Source organism: Aythya ferina (genome assembly GCF_964211825.1).
Source record: "Aythya ferina genome assembly, contig: HAP1_SCAFFOLD_29, whole genome shotgun sequence".
NCBI classification, from domain to species: domain Eukaryota; kingdom Metazoa; phylum Chordata; class Aves; order Anseriformes; family Anatidae; genus Aythya; species Aythya ferina.
The window spans coordinates 3111697-3138022 of record NW_028181463.1 but is presented as its reverse complement, the minus strand read 5'-3'; the positions used below and the strand labels follow the sequence as shown (position 1 = coordinate 3138022).

Below are 26326 nucleotides of genomic sequence, written 5' to 3'. Positions count from 1 at the left end.
TTCTTCTTCTGCTATTTTTCTATGGTGTCTTCTTTGGAAACCTTCATCGGGAGGAAAAGTAGAGTCTAGAGGTCTGACACATCTGCTGCCAGCATGTACTGGGTGTGGCTGGAATGTTAACTTTCCCGGCAGCAGCCCATACAGTGCCGTACTCTGTACTTGTAGCTGGAACAGCAGTGTTATCACACCAGTGTTGTGTCTACTGCTGAGCAGCAGTGGCACAGCATTGGGCCTTTCTCTAACCCTCCTAGGGGGTGGGCAAAAAAGTGAGGAGAGAAACATCACTATGGCAGCTGACCTAAACCAATCAAAGGGATATTCCATACCATGTGGTGTCACACTCAGCAATAAAAGGTGGAAACAGGAAGAAGAGGGGAGGGGTGGGCTCTCGTTGAGAAGACCTCGGTCCTCCTCTCGAACACCGGCTGCGTGCGTTGAGGCCTTGCTTCAAGGACGTGGTCAATCATGGCTCATTTGTGGGAAGTAGAGAGTAATTTCTTTCCTCTGCACTTCCATATAGCTTTCATTTATTTTGTTTGTTTGTTTTCCTCCCTTTTTCCCCTTTTCCCTTTTACTTCCCCTTAGTTAAATTGTTTAGTTCATGGTAGTCTTTATTTAATTATTTTAATTATTTCCCTTTAATTAAATTATCCTTATCTCAACCCGTGAGTTGTTCTTTGCTTTACTTCTCCCCCTCCTCATCTAAAGGAGGGGGAGTGAGAGAGCGGTTGTGGGGTTTAGCTGCCCAGCACGGTAGAACCACCACACCTACCCTCGAGCAAATCGACACATGCACCTACCTCGGTGTCATCTGCAAATTTAGTGAGGGTGCACTCAATCCCCTCATCCAGATCATTGATAAAGATATTAAAGAGGACTGGCCCTAGTACTGAGTACTCATGCTAAATCCAAATCTTGATCCTAGCCAACTCCAGTACACTCACAGACTAAGGGCATGATATATGTGTGTGTATATCATCTGAGAAAAGGTGGTGGTGATTAATTGGAAAGAACTGGAGCTGAGCAAGGTGCAGATGGTATGGAATATGGAGTGGATATTGTCCATGTGTTGGCTGGGATAGACTTAATTTCCTTCCTATTAGATGATGCAGTCCTTTGTTTTGTATATAGGACGTAGTTCCAGACAAAGTAACAGCATGCATGAGAAGGAAGAACAGAAAAGTGGAATCTGGCAGCCTTCTATCCCCCACCCTTCACTGATTCTGTGCTGTAATTCCATTCAACTAGTTCCTGCTGTATAATCCAAACTGTCCTGCAAACTCCTGTTACTGTTATCTTGTGAGAAACAGCATAGTCAGGGTGAGCCGTCTGCCTGCAGACATTAACAGCTGACAGAATGGAGCTTCTGTGCAGGGGAACCTTGAGAAACTGCGGGATTTTGCCTACACAAACCTCCTGACATTTACAAGGAGAAGAGCCCAATCCTGCACCAGAGGAAGAGGAACCCCATACATGGAGGCAGACTGGGACACTGCTGAGTGAGCAGTGCCCAGCAGGAGGAGGGCCTGGGCACCACGAGGGATGCCATATGAGCAGTGGTGCCTGCTCAGCAGGAATCAGGCCAGCTTCCTACAGAGCTCCCTTCTGAGGAGCAGGAACACCAAGAAGATCTGAGTTATCAGACAGCTCAGATCAAATGTGACACTACCCACAGAAGGGTCTGCATCTGGCAGTGGAAGATTAGGAAGTCCGGGAGTCTCTCAGACAGCCTGCTGTGGAGAGGAGTAATGGCTGTGGCAAGGCTGTAAGACCCATCAGGACTCAGGTCTTTGTGTCCATGGCTATGGCTGTTGTCTCTGCCACTGAGGCCTAGGAGGAGACGGCTGATCGTTAAAGCACCAGGGCCTCATTGCCTTCTCGCCCCCACCCATGAACCAGGCAGGGGTCGTACCATTCTCCTGCACTTGGCCATGCACATCCCCATCTCCTACTGCCCCACAAAGAGCCCTGAGCAAGGTGTGACTGCTAAGGATCTCCCTTCTCAGGGGACAGGGGTCAAGGCCTGGCCCTTGTTCTTGGTGACACACATCCAGTTTTCCTACACATCAGTGTCACCTTCACATTGCCTTTGTCTCCTTGTCCTCACTGCCTCCAGGGTTCTGCTCTAACGAGCTCCAAGGGAGGCTGTGTGAGTGCTGGCCCTCAGGGGGACACTGCAGGAAACTTGCCTCTGACTTGGACTTCTGAAGAGATGTCTTCAATTGTCTCGGAGTGCCTGAGGTTCGTGGGCTCATCAGCAAAGCCCCCAGAGGGGTGATTGCAGTGCCTTGGGCTGGTGCTGTGCTGCTGAGCTGGGCCAGGCTCGTGGGACAGAGAGAGGTCGTGGCAAGAGGGCCGTGGTGCAGAGAGACAGCTGTGCCCAGGAGCAGCTCCTCTGCACAGCGCAGCAGGGCTGGGGGCTCTGACCGCAGCTGACATGCAGAGAGGAGAGAAGGAGAGAGGGCTTGGAGGCACTGAGGAGCACAACAACAGAGGGCAGCGTGTGGCAGGACACATCTGCATGCTCTTGACACCGTGAGGCTCTGGCAGCAGGGCCATGCAGGTGGGGTTGCCAGAGGGGTCTTCTACAGCTGGCACATCTGATGGCTGATAGCATCTGTCAGGGTGGGTCTCTCTGTTTCTCCAGAAAGGAGTGGAAGATGCTTTAGAGAATGGCATCTATGGTTGGACATTTAGAGAGGAAGGCTAAAACTGGGGTTACCTGAAGGGTAAGATTTTTTCTATAGTCTGTGTTTTGAGCTTATGGCAGTGGAGTGCAGGTAGGTTTCAAGGTAATTTGTTGTCAGCATTGTGTAGGAGACTGAGACTCCTGGAGCATTGCACTGAGAGATCCATATGTCAGAAATGAACTTCATAAAGTGCCTTCAGCCACCTCAGGTTAAAGATTGGACCAATGTCATGTTTGTGGACTCCTCAGGTTTTTACTGAGCTGACGCTAATCTGGCTCCTGGCAAGGATATGGGCAGGTAGCAGGGACATGGGCAGGCAGTGAGAGGGAGCTGCTGCCAGAAATGTTGTGTTAGGGAGGGCTCAGGCACCTCCCTGCCATCCCCTGCAGGGCAGGCACCTTCCCTGGGACACCCCCTGCTCTCCTCTCCCACCAGCACAACCTCTGCCCCGGTGTCCCCAGCAGGAGCTGCCTCCTCTGCAGGCAGAGCTGCAGCACAGGAGGGTCTGCTGAGTGTCCGTCTGTCCCTCCCTGGCCTTGCCTCCCCTGACAGCAGCACGCTGGCATTCCTCCTGGCTTCTCCAGCTGGCCGTGCTGCTGCTGGTCTTGTTCCCAGGCTGGCTGGGGATGGGGGTTTCACATGCCCATGGCGTGAGCCCTCGGAGTGCTTGGAGGAAGGGGAGTATGGGAGTATGGGGACAGAGTGGGGGGTCTGGAGATGGACACTTTGAGCTTGGATTGCTCTGCTCTCAGCAGTGTCCAAGTTATTCTCAGGTGAACTTCTGAGTTCAGTTTTCCTGCAGCACAGATCAACTGAATCCATGGAGAGGATCCACAGGATCCACAGTATTTCACATGCAATAAGAAAGAAATGTACAGGATTTCTGCCTTAGAGATTCTCCACAGGAGTAATGGCTAAGCTAGAAGAAAAGATACAAGTCTTCCTATGTTATTTACCTATTGGTGTAGGACAGTATTGACTCCTGCATTGCCTAAAGCAGAGTCCTCTGCTCCAAAGCACAGCCTAAGGCAGCATCAATCCAACTGCAAGAAAGGGATCTGCCAAATATCTTCATGGAAGTGAGCAAGCATGTTGGGAGGCTTAAATGAGAAATTGAAATCCTTTTCCTTAGATAATTCTAATGTTAATAATCACCATCTTTCTGTTCCTTCGGCAGGACCCCATGCCCAGAACAAGCATATGCCCAACATCAGCTCTGGGAGTGAGTTCCTCCTACTGGCATTCGCAGACACGCGTGAGCTGCAGCTCCTGCACTTCGTGCTCCTCCTGGGCATCTACCTGGCTGCCCTCCTGGGCAACGGCCTCATCCTCAGCGCCATAGCCTGCCACCACCGCCTCCACACCCCCATGTACTTCTTCCTCCTCAACCTCGCCCTCCTCGACGTGGGCTGCATCTCCACCACTCTGCCCAAAGCCATGGCCAATGCCCTCTGGAACACCAGGGCCATCTCCTATCAAGGCTGTGCTGCTCAGGTCTTCTTTTTTGTCTTCTTAGCTGGAGCAGATTATTCCCTTCTCACCGTCATGGCCTACGACCGCTACGTTGCCATCTGCAAGCCCCTGCACTACAGGAGCCTCGTGGGCAGCAGAGCTTGTGCCCAGATGGCAGCAGCTGCCTGGGGCAGTGGCTTTCTCAATGCTGTCCTGCACACGGCCACTACATTTTCCCTGCCCCTCTGCCATGACAATGCTGTGGACCAGTTCTTCTGTGAAATCCCCCAGATCCTCAAGCTCTCCTGCTCAGATGCCTACCTCAGGGAAGTTAGGGCACTTGTGTTTACTGTTTCTTTATTTTTTGGATGTTTTGTTTTCATTGTGCTGTCCTATGTGCAGATCTTCAGGGCAGTGCTGAGGATGCCCTCTGAGCAGGGACGACACAAAGCCTTTTCCATGTGCCTCCCTCACCTGACCGTCGTCTCCCTCTTTGTTAGCACTGCCATATTTGCCTACCTGAAGCCACTCTCCATTTCCTCACCATCCTTGGATCTGGTGGTCGCACTTCTGTACTCAGTGGTGCCTCCAGCACTGAACCCCCTCATCTACAGCATGAGAAACCAAGAGGTGAAGGATGCAGTGAGGAAACTGTTTCAATACATGCTTCTTAAGCATCAGTAATGTGTTCAGAAGATGTATTTCTAATAATGTGGAATTTTGATTCATATTATGTTATTTCATTTTTATCTTTACTAGTGCTATCATAACACTATCATTGATAATAATCCTAACAGAAATAAAAGGATATTTGGGAAGATGATATAATATTTTTTTAAATTATTTTTCTCTGTTAATATTTTAAATATTTTTTTTTTTTATAATGCAATTCTTAGCATTCTGAATGTTACGTTTTGTGTTAGTTTTCACCACGTCATCTGTGACCCAGAGGCTTTCTCTGAATGTGTTTATCCCTAAATGACACCTGGCCTCTGTTGTGGCATCTTGTTTATAAAATGAAGTTGCTCAGTGCTCAGGGGTCTTCTTCCCAATCTGGAGTGAAGAAGACAATCAGGGAATACCAGGCTCAAGGCCTCGGTCTTGTACTTGGGTACCACCTGGACACAGGGGCATGAGGACATGGGGTGCTGGGTGAGGGAGTCAGGACTGAGTCGTCACTGGTGGATGCCCATTGCCCCTGGAGACCCTGACCTGTCAAGAAGCAGCTTCTTGGGATTGACAAGTGACAGGACTGGTGGCATCAAGGAGGTATTGCGAGCCACCAGAATATCCTAAGGGTTCTCCTGGGACACTGTGTGCCTTGTGTTGGGTGGGCAGTGAGTGGATCGTCACGGTAAAGTTAAGCCAAAGGATGCATAGGCTGGTGGGAGCTCTGCAGTGCCAGGACACACAGTAATTACCCATTAATTTATTCAGTACTTAATTAATAAAACAACAACTCATCAGCTCAAAAGATTCTATCCCTTCCGTAAAATGTCTCACATGAAGTGTAATTTCTATCATGAAGAAGTGTGATTTTTCAGGATGCATATTCATCGCAGGAGAAGAAATACTGGTGTTCACCTGTACTTGCATTGTCCTCACTTTTCTATCATGGTGTGCTCCCTCCTTCATCTTCCAGGCACAAAACCCATCTTGATTACACAGAACATGCTGAATGTCTCCTTTTACCAGCTGCCAGTCTGGACCCATGCACTTCCTATTGTTCTCCTGGTTTGCCTTCCCCTTACTCTTTAATCATTCAGACCTCTCTCACCAACCCAGTTGCTGCTTTGAGTTTCAGTGAGTTCAAGCTCACCCATCTCTCAGCAGTCTGTCTAATGGTTTCCTTAGCAAGACCCTCATAATTTATCATTGAATGAATATGATACGGATTTATATAAACACTATTTTTTTTAATTTCCTTTTAGTCATTTTAAAATACATCGTGTACTTAGCCATCCTTTTGGGAATATAAACATTACTGGAGGCAACAAAATAAAGAACTTGAGCTTTGTTTTTTTGAAAATTGCAAAGCCTCCCCAGGGACATGTTAGGGTAGATAACTGGAGGTCATCATTACAGACAGGCAAAGCACTGTGCTGAGAAAACTCTCGGTTGCTTTTCTTGAAGCACAGGGGCCAAGGCCTGACCCCTGGAAGTGGGAGGGGAGATCCTGCACCCCTACATCTGGCTCAGGGCTCTTCCTGGGGATCTGTGGGATGTGGTGGGCAGTGTGATGTCATGAGAAGAACACTGGTATGACACCTGCCAGCCTCTGCACAGGGTTGCAAGGAATCGATGAGGCCCCACCGTAATAAACATCTCTCCTCATAAGCTCTAGCCAAGGGGACAACAATGTCAGGGTTTTTGGGGCCCTGCATTCTTGCCAGCACCCTCTGCCTTCTCCTCTGCAGGCTTTGCTATGCTATCCAACATTTCTTTTTCTTTCCTTGAAATCTGCAGACACCCATCTCTGTTCACCCCCTTGCTCTCATCCCGGCATTTCAGTCATTTCACCAATGTCTCATCAACCCTCACCAGCTGTTCCTTGAAACACAAAGCCATGGTCTGATCACAGACACTCTTTGGTTGACCTCTGGCACCACAGCACAACCCTTTGAGGGACATTTTTTCCTCCTCGTGGCCAGTGCGTAACTTCCATGCTGCAGTCTGTGTCATTTTTTTTTTTCTCCTGCTCTTTCCTACTACCAAAGAAAGCTACATCAGGGTGGAAACCACTCCTGAATTAGGCATCCCAACTCAGCAGGCTCCTTGCGGCCTCTCAGCCAACCAGACACAAGTCACCTCAGCAGCAGCTTCCAAGCCATGGGCCTGCTGCTGGCCTTACAGCTTCTTGGCTAGACACAGCCAAGCCTTGTGCCTGCTGCTGCCCACTCATGGACTCAAGCAGAAGGGACAGGACAACCCATATAGGGGCCTTCTTTCTGCCTGGGTCCTCTGGGGGTGTAGGCAGAGGGGATCCCCCAGTCAGCATGCCAAGCAGGTGCCTTGTGCTGGCCTAGCAGGGCCACTGCCAGCTGTCAGCCCAAAAGTGCAGCTCCCAGGGAGAAGGCAAGGGTGACCTGCCACCTCCAGACACAAGTGACCTCACAGTCCCTGCCACAGTCACATTCCTGCTGCTGGGGCAGGAGATCCTGAGGCAGAGCTGAGCTCCTCTGATCATCCCCACCCATCTCCTCCTTGTGGCCCACAAGCTGATGGATTTCATGATCTCAGAGTATCTGTCTCATATCTGTTGGCTACTCCTTTCCAGAGACTGACATGGCACCTAAGTCAGGATGGTGAAGAACACAAAGGCTGTAGGTGAACCCTGCACAATATGCCCAGCAGTTCTTGTACTACCCCAAAATTTTGTTTCCTGCCTCCAACTTTTGGATACAGAATGGCTTCTGTGTACCCAGGCTATCTTCTTCCAAACCCACATGCACGGTTCAGTTTGCCACAAGCGTCTTGGAGGCAGTGGCCCCCTCTGTCTCGAAAACTGAAAGCAGTCCTAAAGGATGACTTCAGGCAAAAGCTGACACCTCTGACATGACAACCCCTAACCAAGACCTCTTCCTCTATGGGGCCTACCAGGTACTTAGAAAGAGCCGATCTCAGAAACTACATGCACAGCAAGTGCCTTCTGCTGCCCTACCATGGACACTGGCAGATGTGAGCCTAAAGGCACAGATCCCAGCCAGGAGTCAAGGGTGACCTGTCAGCTACTTCAGAAAGCAGTCACCTCACAGGCCATTTAACAGCCATTAGCTTCCTGCTGGACTTAGTGCTTCTGATACACCACTGAGCTTATAATGCCACACCTACAAAACACCCCCTTTTTGGGCCAGGACCTGCCCAGGTAGAAGTGATCTGGTTGTGATCCTCCAACCTCATGGCACACCTGCTGGGCTCCCAGACTCTCTGACACTCAGGAGCCAGTTCTGTGCCGGTCCTGTGAGGTGCTAGGGCAGGAGGGATCTTGTAGGCAATGTTCCAGCCCCATGCCTGTTGGCGGTCTGTCAGCTCCTTGTGCACAGTGAAGATCACGCTCACATCCAGAAGTCGTGTGCCTGAAGCCAGCTTACAAGACACTCACGGGAAACATCCTTGCAGCCCCAGCCCCAGCTGGTGGTGCTGCTCTGCAGAGCGAGGGGGCTGTGGTGCCCAGAGCATGGGGGCACTCTGCAGGGCTGTGCTGGGCAGGCTGGGAGACAGACCCAGCTCATGGGGTCACTGCCATTGCCCCAGGGCTGCAAGGAATCACTCACCATGCTCCTTTGCTGGGGCTGCTCTGTGCCCTGGGGCTGCAGATCCCTCCTCTGCTTGCTCACGCCAGATTGAGCACTTGAGCTCTGCTCAGTCCACCTCGGAGGAGATCCCCCCTTAGGAGGGAAGTGCTGCAGTGGAGGCCAGCTGTGCCACTGCCGTGCCCACTTCCTGTCCCTGCCTGCAGTCCCAGCTCGGCCCCACAGCAGCACTGGCACCAAGCTGCAGGAGCAGCCAGGCCTGACCCCACCAGCAGGGCTCCGCAGGACAGGGCGGCAGTGGCAAGAGAGCAGCTCTGCATGCCCCAAGCGCTGGTGTTCCCTGGCCATGCTGCTGGGATGGGACTTTTCCTCTGCACCCCTGCACACAGACACTGCCCCTGCAGAGCCAGGCCTGGTCTCAGAGGAAGGCTTCTCTCTGTAGATTTCAGAGACTGATTTTTGAAAGTGTCATTTGTGCTGTTGTACTGTGGTTGTCAAGCATGATGTGCTTTATCCTGGCAGACAGCTCAGCACCACATAGCTCATCCTCACCCCTGAAATGCTCATGTGTTGAGATAAGGATTGTTTGATTGGAAAGGAAAGGAAGAGATGTTGCTGCTGCTGCTGCTGATAATGATGATAATGTAGTTTATTAAATCATGCGATGACAGTGCAATTGCTCACCACACACTGACCAATACACAGCCCATCCCCAAGCAGGGGTCCCCCTGAACCTGGCCAGCCTGCCTCAGGATCTCCTGTGTAGGTCCTTTGACCTTGCTTTGTTTTATGTCAAAATCAGCGGTGGTGGGACTTCATTCAGTCCACAGAAGTCCACCATTATCTTCCACTCCCCATTAGAATTTTGCACTGTCCATATGGGACTATTAAAGGGTGAGAGAGCCTTGCTGATCACTCCTTGGCTCTCCAGTCAATGAACCAGGTCATGCAGGGGAATCAGGGAGTCTCTGTTAGTGTAATACTGCCTCAGGTGCACTGTTGTGGTAGCGATTGGCACCTGCTGCTCATTGACCATCAGCACGTCCACAGCAGAAGGGTCCTGTGAGAGAGTGGGCAAGGTAGACAACTGTTTAAAGGTAAGCCTTTGGATCTTTGGAGTACCCTTTCCTGAAGGACTCTATACTAAGGATGCACAGAGCTTCTGGGCCAGTCTCAAGGGGTTGCTTTTGCCACTCTCTCCCATTAGACTCACATCAGCCTCCAATACAGTTAACTACTGGGATTCTCCCATCATTCCAGAAATACAATTGGGTTCTGGCCCTTTTAGCTCGATGGCATTACACTACACTGTGCATTGGTGTCCTTTAAAACCTAACACCTGCTCTGGGTCTGATGTGCCAAGCGAGTAATCCTCAAAGTCCAATACACCCAGTTGCCTCCTTCCTCCCCCCTGTTGGAGGTAGAACCCCTCTAGTCCCGCTCATAGTATTCATTACTCTGTTTGGAGGACTGCCCACCAGAAACAGGAGCAACAATTTTCTCAGAAGAACCCCTTTTTGTGAATGTTTTTCCTTGCGCTTCATGTATCCATGCCTCTAGGATGGAGGTAGATTTTCCATCCCATTTACTCATGGCTTCTCCGCGATCACACAGTTAAAACCACAGAGCTGCACGTGGTATGTACCCACGATATCACCTTTCTTGAGTAGAGGGACACTTGCACCTGAGAGCTGAGGTATTGGTTCGTACAGGTGGGGAGGAAGATGTATTCTCTTGTAGTTCTTGGACCTACTCAGACAGTTTCTCCATAGACGAGACACAGGTTCGTAGGGAAGAAGAGAGACTTTCTTTGTAATGCCATAGCTGGCTAGCCAATTCATCCACCATGGGTTCCTCTTGGTCTTTCCTGGTCATTACTGCCAACGAATTGGCATATGATTATGGTGCGCTCTGTACAAACTTCTGTCACATGGGTCATGTGTACTTGACTTTATCTGGATCCTTGGACAGCTGTTAGTTTCTAGGTTTCTACAAATCGCCTTCAGCATGGGTAATTCCCTTAGGTACAGGATACCCCTGTGCATGGTGGTCCACTTGCCTGGTTGACATAGAAGATCTTCCTTCAAGGGATACCTTTCTTTCAGGCCTGAGAGGATTAAGTTCCTTGTGCCCTTTTCCAATGGCTTTCTCAATCACCCCTCACGTACAGGAGGATCCCAGCTGCTTGGCTTCCCTGCCCTCTAAATCCAGACTGTTAGCCCCCTTCTCTCAGCACTGGAGCAGCCAGCTGACAATGTGCTCACCGAGATGATGGCTAAAATATTTTCCCATGTCTCGTAGCTTACACTGGGATAGGGATCACATGGTTTCTGATGCTTATATGACCTCTTCTTCTTGGTCACCCTGCCTCCATGATGGACCAACTTAGGAGAAACATGCCTCTTCTACTTCCTCCTCCTTTCTTGTCTGGGTGCCTGAGTTTCTTTCCTTTCTAAAGAAAAACTGACTTTTACACCCATTGTTTTCTCTTGCATAAAGAGGCAACCGATACTGGCACAGGCTGGTTCTCTGGCCCAGCCATGGGGCCCATTGCAGGTGCTGGAGTGGCTGCAGGGCCCATCGCTGGAGTTGTTCTGGCTGCAGGGCCTTTTGGATGAGTTGGAGTGGCTGCAGTGCCTATCGCAGGTTTGGGAGTAGCTATAGGGCCTGTCACGAGTGTCCATTTAACTTTGGGCCCACCTCAGGAGCTGGAGTGCCTGCAGGGCCTGTTGCAGGGTTTGGAGTGGCTTTGGACAGGCCATATGCCTGTCCTGGAGGAGAAGGGGGAGGTGCAGGAGAAAGGGAGAGGGAAGAAGTGGTGAAAAGCATCCCCCACTGTCCATCCCACTTCCACCCGCCCTGCATAGGTTTACTCCCCAAGGAGAAAAGGCAAAGAGTTTAAAAGAGTGTAATACTAAATAATTTCTAAGAGATGAAGAGATGGTTCCTGAGATATGGAGGCAGCAATTATTTTATCCTGTCATAAGTCAGCATTATCCAATACAGCAAAACAGTAACCTTAAACCAGCCCCCAGGACTGATAAAGAGCACACCATGGATGACAATTAGTAATGTGCTGTACAACACAATTCTGAAAACAAGCACCACAGACCCCAGATCAAAAATATCAATACTGTGATCAGCAGCTGTTAAACTGATCTAATGCTTATAACAATTTACTTTTAAAACGCTGTGGTTAGCTCTGTCATCTCAACCTTTGTGCTCCATGCTAGGCACCAAAAAGCCTTGCTGTGGTTTGACCCAGCAGGCAGCTCAGAACTGTACAGATATTCATCCAATGGACTGCAGGAGAGAAGAGGGAGAAAAAAAAAAAAAAAGTAAAAGTTTATGAGTTGATATAAAAGCAGATTAATAGGACACAAAGGAAATAATGATAACAACAACAATAGCAATAAATTGTTATTATATATTTCATCATCATCATCATCATCATCATCATCATCATCATCATCATCATTATTATTATTATTATTATTATTAGTAGTAGTAGTAGTAGTAGTAGTAGTATAGACACAGATATAATTATTATTATGGCCTGGCACATCAGACCCACAAATGTATCAGGCTCTACTAGACACCAGTGCACAGTGTACCCTAATGCCATCAAGCTAGAAAGAGGTCCACCTGTATATCTGGAGTGACAGGGGGATCCCAAAAGTTAACTGTACTGGAGGCTGAAGTGAGTCTAACTGGGAAGGAATGGCCAAAGCACCCCATTGGGACTGGCCCGGAGGCTACGTGCGTCCTCGACATAGGCTGCTTCAGGAGAGGGAATTTCAAAGTTCCAAGGTGGGGCTTTGACATAGCTGTCTTGGAGAAAAAGGACATGAACCAGTTGTCTACCTTGCTTGGCCTTCCACAGAACCCTTCTGTTGGGGGTTTGCTGAGGGTTGAAGAACAGCAGGTGCCAATGGCTACCATGGTGACACACCTGAGGCAGCGTCACGCTAACCGAGACTCCCTGATTGCCATCCATGAGCTGGGTCATCGACTGGAGAGCCAAGGTGTAGATGTAGAGCTTGGGAGCGTAGTTTAGTGATGGACTTGTCAGCACTAAGGTAAAGTTGCCTGACCTGGGTTACACGTCCCAGAGTAGTGTCAGGCACAATGCAATTCTTTTTGCCTTCTGCATCTACAGCACAGGAAGTAGGATTTTTCCCTGCTCTATTGACTGGGCAGCTCTTTTCACTTTACTCAGTTTATGTTTGTGTGGCTGGAGGGGGACAATTTCCCAAAAGAAGCCAAGCTCATGGGTACAGCTACAGCCACAGGAAGATTTTTTTTTTCACTTTTCACCCTGAGTTTTCCACAGAAGACCAAAGAGAGACCATGGATGTCCAGTTGTCTACTAAGATTCATTTAGAATTTCTCAGGATCAAACGGTCATTTCAATTTTATTTTATTTTATTTTATTTTATTTTATTTTATTTTATTTTATTTTATTTTATTTTATTTTATTTTATTTTATTTTATTTTATTATTATTTATATTTTCCCTGATTATCTTAGAAAGCTTTTCATGTGCTGAACTGTGCTACAGTTACAGGGACAAAGACTACTGCTGGCAGTGGAGGTGTCAGACCTCCAGACTGTTTTTCTTCCCAATGAAAGTCTCCAAAGAAGTCCCCCTGGATCAATAGCAATAGGAGAATGATGCTCAAAACTGAAATGCAGTAAAATTCAGCCTTTAAAACAAAAAAATATTAGTATTAGCTGCTTTTTTGAAATCTTCTTCCTTAACTACTTCATGCAAGCTCTGCCATTAGCTGTACAAGTCTTGAAGTCATGAAGAAAACTATGGAAGAGATGTCAGGAGTTTCTGCATTTTAATGAGTACCATGGTGTATTTTGGTCTGATGCTATGACGCTCAGGTACTGAGAGGAGAATAATGCAACTGCTAGAGAAAGTGAAGTCGGGAGGAAAAGCTGAAGTGACTTGGAATATTAATGGGCCCCATGGAGGGCTGTTACTAATGAAGCCTCCCCAGGGCCTTGTTAGGGCAGATAATTGGAGGCCATGGTTAAAGACAGGCAAAGGCACTGTGCTGAAAAAAGTCTTGTATTCTTCTAATGAAGGAGAAGAGGCCTCATCCCTGGAAGTGGGAGGGGAGATCCTGCACTCCGACATCTGTGTCAGGGCTCTTCCTGGGGTCTGTGGGATGGGGTGGGCAGTGTGATGCCATGAGAAGAGTAGTGGTATGAAACTTCTGAGGTTCTGTACAACGTTGAAATGAATCAATGAGGCCCCATCACAATGATTTTAACATATCTCCTCCTAAGCTGTAGCCAAAGGGGCAGCTATGGCTGTTGTCTCTGTTACTCAGACCTACGAGGACAAAGCTTCTCATTAAAGCACCAGGGCCTCATTGCCTCCTTGCCGCCACCCATGAACCAGGCAGGGCTCGTACCATTCTCCTCACTTGGCCATGCACATCCCCATCTCCTACTGACCAGGAAGCGTCCTGTGGAAGATGTGAAGGGAAAGGATCTTCCTTCCCAGAGGACAGGGGTCAAGGCCTGGCCCTTGTGCTTGGTGACACACATCCAGTTTGTCTATACCTCAGTGTCACCTTCACATTGCCTTTGTCTCCTTATCCTCACTGCCTCCAGGGTTCTGCTCTAACGAGCTCCAAGGGAGGCTGTGTCAGTGCTGGCCCTCAGGGGGACACTGCAGGAAACTTGCCTCTGACTTGGACTTCTGGAGACATGTCTTCAATTGTCTCTGAGTGCCTGAGGTTTGTGGGCTCATCAGGAAAGCCCCCAGAGGGGTGATTGCAGTGCCTTTGGTTGGTGCTGTGCTGCTGAGCTGGGCCAGGTTCATGGGACAGAGAGAGCTTGTGGCAAGAGGACCCTGGTGCAGAGAGACAGCCGTGCCCAGGAGCAGCTCCTCTGCACAGCGCAGCAGGGCTGGGGGCTCTGACCACAGCTGGCACACAGAGAGGAGAGAAGGAGAGAGGGCTTGGAGGCAGCTGGGTGTGGGAGGATGCTGAGAGCTGCCTGCAGGAGAAACCTGCACAGCCCTTGACAAGGTAAGGGTCTGGCTGCAGGGCCGTGCAGCTGCAGGTCCTGGAGGGGTCTCCTCCTGCTGTGTCTTGTTTCTGGGAGGGCAGTGGGCAATGCAGTAGGCTTTGAGAGTCCTGCTGGGTTGCAGTGCGAGGTGAGGAAATCTGGCAGAAACCTCATGTATAGCCATAGGCCAGGTCTCCCTGGTCTGCCCAGAACACCCTGCTCAAGCAGGCCATGTCAGGCTCTCTGTCAGCTGCCTCATAGTTCTTGCAGCCATAGAAAAGAAGACAAGCTCACAAGCTCCATCTGGCTTTCTGTGGCCCTCCTCCCTCAGCAGCCTTCTCCAGTGTCTTCTCCGTTTTTTCAGGGAAACAGTCTAACGGGATGGTCCTGCAACTCATATAGGGGTGACACAGGGCAGCTAAGAACAGGACTGCTGGGCAGAGCTGCTCTGCTTGATCTTCACCAAGGGACACTCCCACAGGGTATCAAGAGGAATGCACAGGAAATTTGAGGACATTCAGCAACCCAATTCCTATCCTAAGCTTTGCCAGGCCTACTGGGATAGAATAAAGCAAACAAAATACCTACAGCTCAGCTCTGCACTCAGCTGAGTTGTTTGCAACAACTGACAAGTAGAAGGCACTTGAGGTTCCCTCATGTTCCTGCTTTCCTCCTACTGCACAGGAGGAAGGAACTCTAGGGAGCCCACAACTACCCATTCTTCCAGTGTCACTCTCAGCTAGCACCAGCCACAGCTCAAGGAAGAGAGCTGCAGAAAATGTCTTCACATACTGAGCCTTGGACTGGGGGGTACTCTAAGGCTTGCAATAGTTCTTCCTCAAAGAAATCTTTTTTAACTTTTTCTACTGTTTTCTCTCAAACAGGCAGCCGTGTTCAATGTCAGAAAATGCCCAACATCAGCTCTGTGAGTGAGTTCCTCCTGCTGGCATTCGCAGACACGCGTGAGCTGCAGCTCCTGCACTTCGCGCTCTTCCTGGGCATCTACCTGGCTGCCCTCCTGGGCAACGGCCTCATCCTCAGCGCCGTAGCCTGTGACCACTGCCTCCACACCCCCATGCACTTCTTCCTGCTCAACCTCGCCCTCCTGGACCTGGGCTGCATCTCCACCACTCTGCCCAAAGCCATGGCCAATGCCCTCTGGGACACCAGGGCCATCTCCTATCAAGGCTGTGCTGCTCAAGTTCTCTTTTTTGTCTTCTTCTTTGGTTCAGAGTATTCAATTCTAACTATCATGGCCTACGACCGCTACGTTGCCATCTGCAAGCCCCTGCACTACGGGAGCCTCCTGGGCAGCAGAGCCTGTGCCCAGATGGCAGCAGCTGCCTGGGGCAGTGGCTTTCTCAATGCTGTCCTACACGCGGCCAGCACATTTTCCCTTCCCTTCTGCCAAGGCAACTCTGTAGACCAATTCTTTTGTCAAATTCCCCAGATCATCAAGCTCTCCTGCTCAGATGCCTACCTCCAGGAAGTTGAGCTACTTGTTTTCAGTCTTTCTTTTGTATTTGGTTGTTTTATTTTCATTGTATTGTCCTATGTGCAAATCTTCAGGGCTGTGCTGAGGATGCCTTCTGAGCAGGGCCGACACAAAGCCTTTTCCACGTGCCTCCCTCACCTGGCCGTGGTCTCTCTGTTTGTCAGTACTGGCATGGTTGCCTACCTGAAACCCCCCTCCATCTCATCCCCATCTCTGGATCTTGTTGTGGCAGTTCTATACTCAGTGGTGCCTCCAGCAATGAATCCCCTCATCTATAGCATGAAGAACCAGGAGCTCAAGGATGCCTTGAAGAGACTGATGACTGCAGATGTTTCAAAATCAAAAACATAGCCTATTTTTTTCTGCATATGACCCACAATACAGTGCAGGCTCAAGGTTTGTTCTGTTATCTTTTTTTGTCATTTTTCTTACTCTGCAGGGCATCACCACCAGCTCAGAGCTATGGGGTGCATGGGAAGGAGGTTCAGCAATGGCTGGCCAGTCCACTGCTCATTGCTCATCTCATACAGGCTCCCTGGAAGGTAGGATATCCAGGAGAAGAGCAGGGCCCCCTGAGGGTTCATGGGAGATGTGTAAAAGGAATCCCATTGCTGCTGGTGCCAGCAGGCACATCATACACACACAGAGATGAACACGAGTGAGCACAAATGCCATCAGCCATTCCTACAAGTCTCATGAAGGCCAGTGGGGCAGACAGTGTCACGAGGTTAATTAACATGCCTTGGGAAGTCACCTTTATCCAGCTCTGAGATGTGCTTCCTTGAAGCAAGGTCCCTGTGACCACTCCTCATGCCTTGGGGCATCTCAGAGGAGGGCAGAGCAGGGCAAAGCACTGCAGGGATGAGGTGCCTCCCAGCCTCTGGCAGTGGCTGCAGGAGCCAGAGGGACACTGCAGACACTGCAGTGCACTGTGCGTGGTGTGCAAGGCAGAGACTCGTGTCTCTCAACAGTCCTGTGTTTATGAGGAGCGTGGGAGGCCAGCTCAGATGCGGACACCTCACAGAACACTGCCGTTGCCCTGTGTGACTCCAGAACCAACCCCCAGTGTCTCTGTGAGGTTTCTGTAACCTCCCACCCCCTCACAAGCTCATTACAGATGCCCCTCTCTGCTATGTCACACTACCCTGCCTTTCTGGACCAGGCCATCAAGCATTTGGATCAGAGAGATTTCTGGGGACTTGGAAAAAGCAGACAGCAAACTCGTCTTCAGGAAGGACAAGAAAAAGGACTGGGAGATTTGCAGTTGTCACCTCTGCCCATGGGAACGTGATGGAGAAAGTCCTGCCACAGGTGAAGCAGTAGGGGAGGGGAGAGAAGGGAATGTGGTGAACCTGGATTTGGCAAGGCCTTTGCCATAGTCTCCTGGAGTCTCTCTTTAGCCACATTGCTGATATTCACACTGAAGAAGGGGATGAAGTTGGGGGGGGAGAAGTTGGCTGGACATTAGTGGTACAAAGTGCTCCTGCCAGCCAGTTACCAGCAGCATCCTTCAGTCATGGGCACTTGGGCCAACATGTTTGACCCTTTTTTATCTCCCTTTGTGATGGCATGGAGCACTTTTCCAAGTCATCATCTCATCAACATGAGTTATTCTTTAATTCAGTGACTTCTTCCCTTGGAGTTCTGCTTGAAGACGGAAGAGGTGGAGGAAGAAGAAAAAAGAAAAAAAAAAAAGTTGGGAAATATCTTTTGGTAAATGTTTGCATAAGACTATTCACAGAAAAAGCATACATTGGTAGATAATCCTTGTCCACAGTGCTGTCAATAATAAATAAAATAAATAAATAAACAAATAAAATAATAATAATAAAAAACCTATGAGACTAAATCAAGAGAATTCATAGAAAAATAAAAAGCTGGTGGTGTTGCCATAAAAGACTCTTTCAGCTGTTACTTAGAGTCCTTTTACGCACAGGTTCCCATTGTTTCCTAGATCTACTTTCATGGCTGGTTTCCATTCTCTATTCAGAGGTGGCCACTGCCTCCAGGATGCCCTGGGGTAGCCAAGGAACGCAGATGGGACAAGTGACATGAGGGAGCACTTTTGGAGCACAAGCTGAGGTGCATGAACTGAGGCTAGGCCCTACAGGGGCTGTACAGGGCTGCTAAGCACAGAATCATAGAACTGCTCATGTTGGAAGGGACCTTAAAGAGCCTGTGGTTCCATAAGTTTCACATACACCCAAATCTCAAGCGTGTGCCACACCAGTGCTGGCCTAGGCCTTTTACTTCAAACGTAGGCCTTTTCCTGCAGCATATACCACGTTGGTCATGGCACAAAAATACAGTTTCTACACCAGAGATCTGGAGCCTCCTTCATGTGAGGCCGCATTTCAGTGTCCTTCGTGCTGCTTGCAGGGTTTTGTCACATGGATGAACTGGATCACAGAATCCCAGAATCATTTAGGCTTGAAGAGAGCTCCAAGATCACCTAGTCCAACCTCTGACCTACCACTAACAAGTCCTCCACTAAACCATATCACAAAGGATCACTGAGTATTCTGAAATTCAATACCATGCTTATAATAATTATACATAATAATTATTATTATAGTTATTGTTATTACTGTTATTACTGTTATTATTACTTTGCCTCTGAAGCACAATCACAGAATCAGAGAATCATACAACAGTTGAGTTGGAAAACACCTCGACGATCATCTAGTTCCAACCCCCCTGCCATAGGCAGGGACACCACCCCCTAGATCAGGTTCCTCAGGGCCTCATCTAACATGGCCTTGAACACCCCCAAGGATGGAACATCCACAGCCTCAGCAAAAGCATTCCACTCCCTGGAATGCAAGTCATCAAGCCCCATAGACTTGTACTTCTTGAGCTTCTTCAGGTGGCATCAAACCTTCTCTTCACTTAAAACAGGTGGGAATTTGCACCCCCCAGCCTCCATCTACACGTTCAGGGAATGAAAGACTTGGGAAGCCTGACTGACAGGGAAGATTGAAGAAAAGAAGTTGTTGAGTCCTTCAGGCTTCTCCATGTCTGTCATTACCAGTTAACCCTTGTCATCCATCAGAGGGGGTACACTCTTCTTGGCCTTTCTTTTCCGAGCAATATACCTGTAGAATCTCTTCCTATTATTCCTTGAACCCCTTTCCAAGCTGGGTTCCATTCATGACTTGGCTTTCCTTTTCCCATCCCTGCACACCCAAAACTGAAACATGTGAGAGGGCCTGGGAAAAGTAACTCTTGATCCACAGAAGCCACTTGGGAAACAAAACTTGTAGGTAGGAAGCACAGTTTTGTGGAGGTGCAGAGCTGATGGACACATTGTGCAGGATGCTCCTAAAGACATTTGTGTCCTTTCTTTCCTGACTACAATGCTACTTCCTTCTCAGGAATGGAGGAGCCAACAGAAGTGAAAAAGATACTCTGTGATCATGAATGTCATCAGGAAGCTGACCCCACTAAGATACGGGGAGGTTAGAAGAAGCATGGACAAGAGAAATGTGAGAATTTGGGGTGAGAAAATGAGCATGGCCAGCAGAAATTAATGATTTCATAGAGATAAGAAGGTGCATGTAATGTTGACGCTGTAGTAACAATGACTTGAATGAATCATGTATGACCCTTTACCTTATTTAGGCAGTAATTTTAATCCTGAAACCTAAATGCTACTCCAACACTCTGACAGGAATCCCCTACTCTAATGCTTGAATTCAAAGGATCCCTTCAAGCAAAATTAAGCCCATAGCCCCATTCTCTTTCCTTTATTCTCTTACTCACCCAAATGCCTTCCCTGGACACTAGTATAAAAATGCTCTACTGATCATAGAATCATAGAATCATAGAATATCCTGAGTTGGAAGGGACCCTTAAGGATCATCAAGTCCAACTCTCGACACCACACAGGTCTACCCAAAAGTTCAGACCATGTGCCTAAGTTCACAGTCCAATCTCTTCTTAAATTCAGACAGGCTCGGTGCAGTGACCACTTCCCTGGGGAGCCTGTTCCAGTGTGCAACCACCCTCTCTGTGAAGAACCCCCTCCTGACGTCCAGCCTAAATTTCCCCTGCCTCAGCTTAACCCCGTTCCCGCGGGTCCTGTCACTAGTGTTAATGGAGAAAAGGTCTCCTGCCTCTTGACAACCCCTTACAAGGAAGTTGTAGACTGCGATGAGGTCTCCCCTCAGCCTCCTCTTCTCCAGGCTGAACAGGCCCAGTGACCTCAGCCGTTCCTCGTACGTCTTCCCCTCCAGGCCTTTCACCATCTTCGTAGCCCTCCTCTGGACACTTTCCAACAGTTTCATGTCCTTTTTATACTGTGGTGCCCAGAACTGCACACAGTACTCGAGGTGAGGCCGCACCAGCGCAGAGTAGAGCGGGACAATCACCTCCCTTGACCTACTAGCGATGCCGTTCTTGATGCACCCCAGGATACGATTGGCCCTCCTGGCTGCCAGGGCACACTGCTGGCTCATATTCAACTTGCTGTCTACCACGACCCCCAGATCCCTCTCTTCTAGGCTGCTCTCCAGCATCTCATCGCCCAGTCTGTACATGCAGCCAGGGTTTCCCCGTCCCAGGTGCAGGACCCGGCACTTGCTCTTATTGAACTTCATGCGGTTGGTGATCGCCCAGCTCTCCAACCTGTCCAGATCCCTCTGCAAGGCCTTTACGCCCTCATTTGAGTCCACAACTCCTCCAAGTTTGGTGTCATCAGCAAACTTGCTCAAAATACCCTCTATTCCTACATCCAGATCATTTATAAAAATATTGAAAAGTACCAGCCCTAAAATGGAGCCTTGAGGGACCCCACTGGTGACCGCCCGCCAGCCTGACGCAGCTCCATTTACCATAACCCTTTGGGCCCTGCCCGTTAGCCAATTGCTCACCCATCGTATGATGTTTTTATTTAGCTGTATGGTGGACATTTTGTCCAGTAGGATCGTATGGGAAACCGTGTCAAAAGCCTTGCTGAAGTCCAAAAAAATCACATCAGCTGGTTTCCCTTGGTCCACCATACGGGTCATCTTATCATAAAAGGAAATCAGGTTAGTTAGGCAGGACCTACCCTTCACAAACCCATGCTGGCTGGGACCAATGACTGCTTTGTCCCCCAGGTGCGCCTCAATAAGTCCGAGAACCAACTTCTCCATGATTTTACCAGGCACTGACGTGAGACTGACAGGCCTGTAATTGCTAGGGTCTTCTTTCTGACCCTTCTTGAAAATCGGCACAACATTTGCCAGCTTCCAGTCTACCGGGACCTCTCCAAATTCCCAGGATCGTTGAAAAATAATTGAGAGAGGTTCCGCGATGACATCCGCCAGCTCTTTCAGCACCCGCGGATGAATCCCATCCGGACCCATGGACTTGTAGGGATCCAGGTGGAGTAGCAAATCCCGCACACGTTCAGGGTCAGTTGGGAGTTTGTCATCCCCACCGTCCCGGTCCTCCAGCTCAGGGCACCCTGGGTCCCGAAGCCCATCATCGGCATTGAAGACAGAGGCAAAGAAGGCGTTAAGCGTCTCTGCTTTGCCTACGTCATCGTCTGTGAGGAGACCTTCCCTATCAAGGAGCGGCCCTATGTTTTCTTTAGTTCTCCTTTTTCCATTTACATATCTAAAAAAACCCTTTTTATTTTCTCTCACAGACACAGCCAGCTTCAACTCTAGGTGTGCTTTGGCCACTCGAACTTTCTCCCTACAAACCTACTGATCCTTAGATTTCTTGGCAGACCTAAATAAAACCCTAAACCACAGAGCTTATCCATACCCTAAAGTCAGAAGAACACCAAACATTCTCAATAAACCTCTGTTTACTCTCTTACCCAGAAAAGCAAGCCCTAGTCCCTAAGGGACTAGGGAGAGGTGAGCTCTGCCTCAGGATCTCCTGCCCCAGCAGGAGGAACATAACTGTGGCAGTGACTGTGAGGTCACTTCTGTCTCTGCACGTGATAGGGCAGCAGCAGGAACGTGTCACAGAAAGGGACTGTGAGGTCACTTGTGTCTGGAGGTGGCAGGTCACCCTTGACTTCTCCCTGGGAGCTGCACTTTTGGGCTGACATCTGGCAGTGGCCCTGCTAGGCCAGCAGAAGGCACCTGCTTGGCATGCTGACTGGGGGATCCCCTCTGCCTCCAGACCCAGGGGGACCCAGGCAGAAAGAAGGCCCCCAGATGGGTTGTCCTGTCCCTTCTGCTTGAGTCCATGATTGGGCAGCAGCAGGCACAAGGCTTGGCTGTGTCTCCACAAGAAGCTGCAAGGCCAGCAGCAGGCCCCTGGCTTGGAAGATGTCACTGAGGTGTGTCTGATTGGCTGACAGGCCTCAAGGAACCTGCTGGGTTGGTATGCCTACTTCAGGAGTGGTTTCCACCCTGATGGAGCTTTCTGTGGCATTAGGAAAGAGAAGGAGAAGAGAAACACCCACAAAGCGTGCGTTGGAATGCTGGCACTGGCCATGAGGAGGAAGAAATGTCCAGAAGAACAACTGGTCTTGCTGCTACAGACTGGGACAAAGAAGAAATTAAGTACCTCAGCCTTCACCTTATCTTGAGATCTGCAACAGATTTCCCCCACATCCAATAAAGGATGATGACTCTCCTTTATCCTCCTTTATTTAAAGTATTTCTATAAGCAGTGTTTATTGTCTTTGAGAGTCATAGAGAGATTGAGCTCCACCTGGTCTTTGGCCCTTCCAGTTTTCACCTGCACAACCCCGTAACATTCAGGACCCAGATCCAGACAAACTGACAGCATGCATGAGAAGGAAGCACAGAAGAGATGGAACCTGGCAGCTTTCCATCCCCTACCCTTTTGTGGCTCTGTGCTGCAATTGCATTCAGTTGGTTACTCCTGTATTATCCAAACTTTCCTGTGAGTCCTGATGCTGCTGTCTTGTCCGAGAGAGCACAATCACAGGAAGGTTGAATTGTCTGCCTGCAGACATGAAGAGCTGACAGAATGGAGCATCAGTGTGAGCTAACATAGAGAAAACGCAAATTTTGTCTACAAAAACCTCTTGACATTTGCAAGGAGAAGAAACCAGTCCTGCAACAGAGGGAGAGGAACCCCACACATTGGGGCAGACTGGGACCCTGCTGAGTGAGCAGTGTCCAGGAGGAGGAGTGCCTGGGCACCACGAGGGATGCCATAGGAGCAGTGATGCCTGCTCACCAGGAAGCAGGCCAGCTTCCTACAGAGTTGCCTTATGAGATATTTGTGTCCATGGCCATGGCTGTTGTCTCTTCCACTGAGCCTTATGAGGGGACAGCTAATCACTAAAGCAACAAAGCCTAATTAACTCCTCGCCAACCCATGTAGCAGGCAGGGGTTGTACCATTCTCCTCACTTGGCCATGCACATCCCCATCTCCTACTGCCCCACAAAGACCCCAGAGCAGTGTCTGAAGGGTAAGGATCTCCCTTCCCAGAGGACAGGGGTCAAGGCCTGGCCCTTGTGCTTGGTGACACACATCCAGTTTTCCTACACCTCAGTGTCACTTTCACACTGCCTTTGTCTCCTTGTCCTCACTGCCTCCAGGGTTCTGCTCTAACGAGCTCCAAGGGAGGCTGTGTCAGTGCTGGCCCTCAGGGGGACACTACAGGAAACTTGCCTCTGACTTGGACTTCTGGAGAGATGTCTTCAATTGTCTCTGAGTGCCTGAGGTTTGTGGGCTCATCAGCAAACCCCCAGAGGGGTGATTGCAGTGCCTTGGGCTGGTGCTGTGCTGCTGAGCTGGGCCGGGCTCGTGGGACAGAGAGAGCTCGTGGCAAGAGGGCCGTGGTGCAGAGAGACAGCTGTGGCCAGGAGCAGCTCCTCTGCACAGCACAGCAGGGCTGGGGGCACTGCCTGCAGAGACAGAGTGCTTAAAGGCAGGCAGAAGTGGCAGGATGCACAGAGCTCACTGGGGGAGAACACTTCCCAGCCCTGAACACAGTAAGTCTGTGGCTGGAGGGCAATGCAGCTGCAGGTCCTGGAGGAAGGAGAAGCCGGGGGTGCAGACAGGGGTGTGCAGGGCTGTGGTGCAGAGCAGGGTCCCTGCTGTGCCCCAGGGGCTGTGTGCCAGGGCAGGGCTTGTGCTGCTTGCCAGGCTCAGCACTCAGCCTGCCTGAGGAGCTGCCCAGGAGCTTGGGCAGAAGAAGGGCAGGGCAGGAGCTGCCTGCAAAGAGATGGCACTTTCTGCACTCTCTGCCTGCCTCTTCCTGCTCTGATTGTGGGGTAGGCTCTATATTAACAGGGTAGTGGGGCAGCCTCTGTTATCGGCGTAGTTGGATTTGCACTGGTGACTGAGCTTCCTATTCCATTGAATTGAGACACAAACAAGTTAGTGATGCACCTGAGAATATCCCTTCTCTTCTCTCTGCTTACAGACTGCACCAGGGCTTTTCTGAGCGGTTCTTTAGGACTTGCAGACAAGGGGATGTGGTTTTTCAACACAACCTCTGTGTGCATCCATCCCGCAGGTGAATGCTGCAAGCAGCCAGCAGCTGGGCACCAGGGAATGGACAGAGCAGCCCTCCTGGATGTGCCCTCTGGTTTAGGTGTGCCTCCACAGCAACGACATTAACCATTTCACTGGATTAGAGGTGTCCCACTGGGGACTGATGGGCAGAAGTGGTTGCTGTGTACAGGACGCTCAGCAAACAGAAAGCAAGGCTCCAGACAAGGAGATAGACAAAGGTCCTCTTGGAAACGGGTAATGCAAGGTTTTACTGGGAATTTTAGTCAGAGACTTTACTCATAAGAGTTTATACTTTATATTTTCTTTCATTTCGCAGGCTCTATGTCCAAAATCAGCAAATGCCCAACATCAGCTCTGTGAGCGAGTTCCTGCTGCTGGCATTCGCAGACACACGTGAGCTGCAGCTCCTGCACTTCACACTCTTCCTGGGCATCTACCTGGCTGCCCTCCTGGGCAACGGCCTCATCCTCAGCGCCATAGCCTGTGACCACCGCCTCCACACCCCCATGTACTTCTTCCTCCTCAACCTCGCCCTTCTTGACCTGGGATCCATCTCCACCACTCTCCCCAAAGCCATGGCCAATGCCCTCTGGGACAACAGGGCCATCTCCTATCAAGGCTGTGCTGCCCAACTCTTTCTCTTTGCTTTCTTGGTTGGAGCAGAATATTACCTTCTCACTGTCATGGCCTATGACCGCTATGTTGCCATCTGCAAGCCCCTGCACTACGGGAGCCTCGTGGGCAGCAGAGCTTGTGCCCAGATGGCAGCAGCTGCCTGGGGCAGTGGCTTTCTCACTGCTGCCCTGCACACGGCCAACACATTTTCCCTGCCCCTCTGCCAAGGCAATGTTGTGGACCAGTTCTTCTGTGAAATCCCCCAGATCCTCAAGCTCTCCTGCTCAGATGCCTACCTCAGGGAAGCTGGGGCACTTGTTCTTACTGTTTCTTTATGCTTTGGTTGTTTTGTTTTCATTTTTTTCTCCTATGTGCAGATCTTCAGGGCTGTGCTGAGGATGCCCTCTTCTCAGGGCCGGCACAAAGCCTTTTCCACGTGCCTCCCTCACCTGGCTGTGGTCTCCCTCTTTATCAGCACTGTCATGTTTGCCTATCTGAAGCCCCCCTCCCTCTCTTCCCCATCCATGGATCTTATTGTGTCAGTTCTCTACTCAGTTGTTCCTTCATCAGTGAACCCCCTCATCTACAGCATGAGGAACCAGGAGTTCAAGGATGCAGTAAGGAAACTCTTTGGATACATGCTTCTTTGCAATCAATAATGTTTGTGAGTTCCCTGATTATTTCAGGAACTGTGAGGAAAATTTTTGTTACTATATTTCTCTATAAATATTTTCTACATTTTTTTTCTTTTGATTTAAATTATGTTATCCTTAACCTGCTACCTGATTTTCTTATTTCTATTTTTTCATTTATAGTGACCCAGTCATCTAATTATTGAAAGAAGCAGGTTATGTAGAGAAACATAATAAATAAAAAACAAAAACAAAACAAAACAAAACAAAAACATCAGAACTACATTTTATCAGCTGCCATCTCTTCCCATCCCCTCTGGAGCTGGGGTAGAAGCCCCAGCACACAGGAGGGGCTCAGGGCTAAGAGCCCAGCTGCTACATGGAGTTTGGGTGGGGGCTGTTGCTTCTCTGGAGCCATGGCCATGGCCAGCAGCAGGACGTGGCCTTTTCACTGCTGCTCTCTTTTGGCTTTCAGTGTGTTCTCCTGTGCTTTTTTATTCGGATAAGCAGTCAGATCTCATAGGCCTTGGTGACAGTCCTGTTCTCTCTGCAGTGACATCCCTGTGACTGCAGGCAGCAGCAAGCACTGTGCAGCCCTGGGTTACAGCTGGCCTCCCGCATAGCACCACAGTTACAGGAGGGTCTTGCTCTGGGCAAACCCAGAAGCCTGGAAACCTCTCCAAAGCTGCTGCCCGGAATAAAGGCAAGAGGTTGCTCCGT

At 49.7% G+C, this 26326-nt stretch overlaps 3 protein-coding genes across 3 annotated transcripts; all 3 read left to right on the top strand.

Annotated features, from left to right (window-relative positions):
- Nucleotides 1-3877: 3877 nt before the first annotated feature.
- Nucleotides 3878-4826, top strand: LOC311427862 (olfactory receptor 14J1-like; the record flags this gene model as incomplete). Its single annotated transcript, XM_084539452.1, has 1 exon — nt 3878-4826. Exon 1 carries the CDS (start codon nt 3891-3893, stop codon nt 4824-4826), a length of 936 nt encoding a protein of 311 aa, XP_084395578.1. The 5' UTR covers nt 3878-3890.
- A 10505-nt stretch (nt 4827-15331) lies between these two features.
- Nucleotides 15332-16270, top strand: LOC311427861 (olfactory receptor 14I1-like; the record flags this gene model as incomplete). Its single annotated transcript, XM_084539451.1, has 2 exons — nt 15332-15657; nt 15994-16270. The coding sequence occupies 2 exons, from the start codon at nt 15332-15334 to the stop codon at nt 16268-16270; spliced, it is 603 nt and encodes a 200-aa protein (XP_084395577.1).
- An 8427-nt stretch (nt 16271-24697) lies between these two features.
- On the top strand, nt 24698-25633 carry LOC311427860 (olfactory receptor 14C36-like; the record flags this gene model as incomplete). Its single annotated transcript, XM_084539450.1, has 1 exon — nt 24698-25633. The coding sequence occupies one exon, from the start codon at nt 24698-24700 to the stop codon at nt 25631-25633; it is 936 nt and encodes a 311-aa protein (XP_084395576.1).
- Nucleotides 25634-26326: the final 693 nt, after the last annotated feature.